Below are 4,528 nucleotides of genomic sequence, written 5' to 3'. Positions count from 1 at the left end.
CTCAACTTCAGTCCATGCTCTACTTAATTGTCAAAATAAACTTTCAAAGTACAGATCTGACCATGTCATCTTCCCCTCCCCTGCTCCGTAAAACCTACTGGCTTTCCATCACAAGGGCATTTAGTGCTCTTTATAATTGATCTCATTTCTCCTCTCCGAGAGTCTTAAAACTTATACTTAACCTCCCCAGGCACTCTCTAGTCCAGTGACATTGGTCCTCTTGCTTTTTCTTGAATAACACACTGAAATTTCCAACTCTGGGCATTATCCGATATACGGCTTGCTTGCACATTGTTTTTAACATATTGTTTCCCACTAGATTCTAAAGTTCTTGAGAGCAAGGACAAGTCTTTGACTTTTTTGTCCCCAACACTTAGTGCATCATCACACAGTAGGCATTCGAAAAGGTTTATTGACACAGTAACAAAATTTAACAAGGTGATTTCACATGTTCTATTTTTCCAATGACCACTCGACATAATCAAGAATTTGAGAAATCTGCAAGGAATTAGCATCACTACAGAACTTTTTTTCAAGTGTTAACTGTTAGCATGAAAATCATATACAAATGTGAGTTGTATGCGAAATACCAACATAGGGAGAAACTTTTTGTAGATTAATAGGATAATACAAATCAGGACAATTCTTTGGTCCTGAACTTTTGCAAAACAGTCAGGAAATGATTTAGAATAGCACAGTCACTCTATACATATAATTTAAGTGAAATAAAATGGATTACAATAAATAAAATCTATCTTGTTCTGTCAAATCTGATAAACCCTCGTATTTGATTCAGTGCCACTATAACTTCCTTGCTCAACTTCTTCAGGAGAAAAATAGAATGATACAGATACAGTGAATACCACTTCAAACAAGTTACTGACATTAAATGACTTCAGGAGAGTATGGTGAAAACAAAAATCCAGATTACAGCATTCCACACATAGCAAATAATTATCTGATCACTGTGAAGACCAAAAGGATAGACTATTCAAGATGAGGAGAGCCTCCGGTAGAGAAATAGAGAAACAATCATGAGCAAAGGGAAAGTCTTTTAGAGAGGAAAACCCATAACATTTTTTCTGTGGTGAGCTCCACGTGTTGTGAAATTTGGAAGCTATTACTGCAGTGGCCTTTTATATGTGTTTTCATCAAGAAAATCTTTCATCTAATATCAACTCTAAAGTAAGTATTCAGCTCTTATTTGATGAATCCAGGAAGTCCAATGGGTATGGAATGTACTTTCCTGGAAATATAAGAAAAGTAGAACAGTGTATTGTAAAAACCATTTTACTACTCTTCTGGTGAGAGTTGTCATTTCACTTCACTGCCCCATACCTCAGATTCCTCAACTACAAAGTGGTAGGATTAGAGTGCATTATCACTTTGGAAATGTCCAGTTCTAGATATATGAGCATATGACTTTTGACATAGGATACCATTGATTCTCAATGTATCACCAGGTGGAAGTAATAGGACATTATTGTAATGTTTGTGGACATCATGCAACTCCATCACTTTAGTGTTCAGATTATCTACTGCTTCCTTTTTTTAGGCTCTTCCATTAATTGTTCCATCACATCTACTGAATCTCTGAAGACAAATGGTTATTAGTGAGTTGATCTTTGGTGTGGCATTCTTCTTTCAATGTGCCATTGGTCTTGTAGGCAATTCACTGCTGCTCATGCTCTATATTTGTATCTCCTTCAAAAAGCCTCAACAGAAGAAGTCCATGGATTTGATTCTTGCTCATTTGACTTTGGCCAATATGGTAACACTTTTTACCAGGGGCATCCCAGAAATCCTGTTTTGTTTTGGGATGAGACATATTTTAGATGATTTATGGTGTAAGGCACTCATGTACATTTACAGAATTTCCCGGGGACTTTCTGTCTGCACAACAAGTCTTCTGAGTATGTTCCAGGCCCTCATCATCAGTCCCCACAGCTCTGTGTGGGCAAGCATCAAAGTCAGAGCCCCTAAATACATTTTACATTATTTCCTCTTTTTCTGGGTCACCAACGCATTGATCTACATTAGGGTCATTGAACTCACTGAAGCAACCAAAAATGACACAATTTCTACCTATCGTTACGCCTCACATATTTTCGTAGTAAGATCAGTAGGAGATGACAATGAACTTACTGCTGCATTTATATTTGGTATGACTCTTCATGACCTTATCTTTCACTTCCTTATGGGCTTGTCCAGTACCCACATGGTGCTTCTCCTGTATAGACATAGCAAGCAAGTGAAGCATATTTATAGCAATAGTCATTCCCCTAGATCCTTCCCAGAGGTCAAGGCCACACAGACCATCCTCTTGCTTGTAACCTGTTTTGTTTTATTCTATTGGCTCAACAACTGCATCACCTTATATGAAACTTTTCATATTGAAAAAGACGTTGAGTTGGAAACCATTGCCACCTTTTTTGGTGGATGTTATCCTGCCCTCTGTCCCTTATTGCTGATTGGCAGTAAGAGTCGTATCCCAAAGTTTCATTGTATGCATGGAAAGGCAAAAAGACCTCATAAGGATTTTATGGATGGATTCATCAGTCCATGAATTTAATTTCCCCTCTATGAATTTCTATGTCCCATTTCTGGAAAGAATATATAATTCAAAAGTCAGGAATTTCAAAAATACCCCACAAAGATTTAGTATCTTATTATCAAATTTGAAAGGAAATTTCTTTCCCTTGCATCCTTCAGTTTTAGAAAGATCAGGAGGAAGACTCAGGCCCTTTTCCATATCCTCATATTAGATAATTGTTTTATCTTGGGTAAGTCATAATACCATTACTGACCACATTATGCTTCTTTGTAATATGAAAGATTTGGATGAAATGTATAATGTCACTTCCATGGAGGCTACATGAACATTGTATTAAGAACATTGGGATTAATGTCATCAGTACTGGGTTTGTTTCCTTGCTCTCATGGATATCACTAATAATAAGGCTTAGAATTTCTTAGTAAATGCCAGGCACTGAGGTAAGTGCAAAGGATACAAAGACAAAAATATCATTCGTTACCTTAAGCAGAGACAACATTTAAACAGCTATTGAATTATATGAAATAAATATTCAATGTAAATAGGGGCAATGGCAAAAGGAAGATATTAGCAGCAGAGCAGACTTGGAATGGTCTCTTGCAGAGAGCATGGGATTGCAGGTAAGTATAATGCCAAGCAGTGTGGGACTCTTCGCTATTTTTTGTTTGAGTGCTTCTCAGCAGTAAGGCACTCAAGTACCTGTTATGAGTCTTGACTTTCAAATGTAATGGCAAGCAAAGTGGGACTTATTGCTGTCTTTTGTTCTGGAATGATTCTCAGTACTGAGGTAATCAAGTGCCTTTGATTGAGTCTTGCCTTTGTTTCAACCAAGGGTCTTTGAATTTGGAGTCTTTGGTGGCCTGCTTAAGTCACAGGAAGGCCTAGATCACATAGGTTTGAGTCCCATGGTTGTGATGACCTCTCACCCTGAGAAGTGTATGTGTGATCTAAGGTTGGCATTTTGTTTTAGGGGCTCTCACTTACTGAAAGAGTGTTTTGTGATTTGACTCGATGAGACTCTGGGTAGCCATTGTTAAGGAGGCCCACAGCTTTGAAAAGCTCAGATGTTATATTTTCTCTCTCTGTTAACTGTTTATGTATTGATATAGTCAGACAAAAGCCTGTCTATTGATCTGTTTATATTTTCTCTGCTGGTAATCTCTGTTTGAATTTGCTTTGAAATTCAGGGTCCTGACCTTTTCCTCTGAACTAAGTGAATAATATATGTATGCCTAATTAAAGTGAGATTGTTAACCCCTTAAAGTTGTTTTCCTTAGAAAAGCAGATCAAAGAACCTGTGCTAGCAGCCCTTCTGTGTGCTGGTGTTATCGGCCTTGCACAGCCACAGTAGCAAGGCAAGTAGCATTGTTGTTACACTGAGTCCCGAGGGAGGACAGAGTAGCAAGGAGGTAAAATTAAGAAGGGAGAGAATTCAAGGATCAGGGAAGAACCAGGGAAAAGGAACACCACCTGGAAATGTATTTTTTGAGTGAGGAATAATAAGATACCTAGAGTGACTTGTAAGTGAATAGGAGTAAAGGATTTTAAAAATCTGGAAAGAGGAAAGGCTTAGGTTTTGAAGAGCTTTGAATGTCAATCAGAGGATTTTGTATCTGATCCTGAGGGGGATAGGGAGGCAATGGAGTTTATTGACTATATGGATTACCTGATCAGACCTGTACTTTAGGAAGATAAATTTGATAGCTGAGTGGCTGATGGACTAGTATAGGGACAGACTTGGGATAAAGAGACTGAGCAGTAGTACACTCCAATAGTACAGGCATGATGTGATCCAAACCTGCATCACAGTGGCACCTTTCCAGAGGGGAGAAGGGGAAATATTCAACAGATATTCAAAGAAAAATTAAAGGATTTGGCAACAGTTCATATATGGGATGTGTGAGAGAGTGAAATAATGGATAATATGGCTTAAAAGACTGGCTAACAGGGAAGATCGTGTTGTCCTCAACAGTA

At 38.1% G+C, this 4,528-nt stretch overlaps 1 protein-coding gene across 1 annotated transcript; it reads left to right on the top strand.

Annotated features, from left to right (window-relative positions):
- The first annotated feature begins 1,603 nt into the window (after positions 1-1,603).
- On the top strand, positions 1,604-2,566 carry LOC118858634 (olfactory receptor class A-like protein 1). The gene has a single exon (XM_036769218.1). The coding sequence runs from the start codon at positions 1,604-1,606 to the stop codon at positions 2,564-2,566; it is 963 nt and encodes a 320-aa protein (XP_036625113.1).
- Positions 2,567-4,528: the final 1,962 nt, after the last annotated feature.

This window comes from Trichosurus vulpecula, chromosome 7 (genome assembly GCF_011100635.1).
Source record: "Trichosurus vulpecula isolate mTriVul1 chromosome 7, mTriVul1.pri, whole genome shotgun sequence".
NCBI classification, from domain to species: Eukaryota; Metazoa; Chordata; class Mammalia; order Diprotodontia; family Phalangeridae; genus Trichosurus; species Trichosurus vulpecula.
Note: the sequence above shows the minus strand (reverse complement) of the source record. Positions and strands in the feature narration are given on the sequence as shown.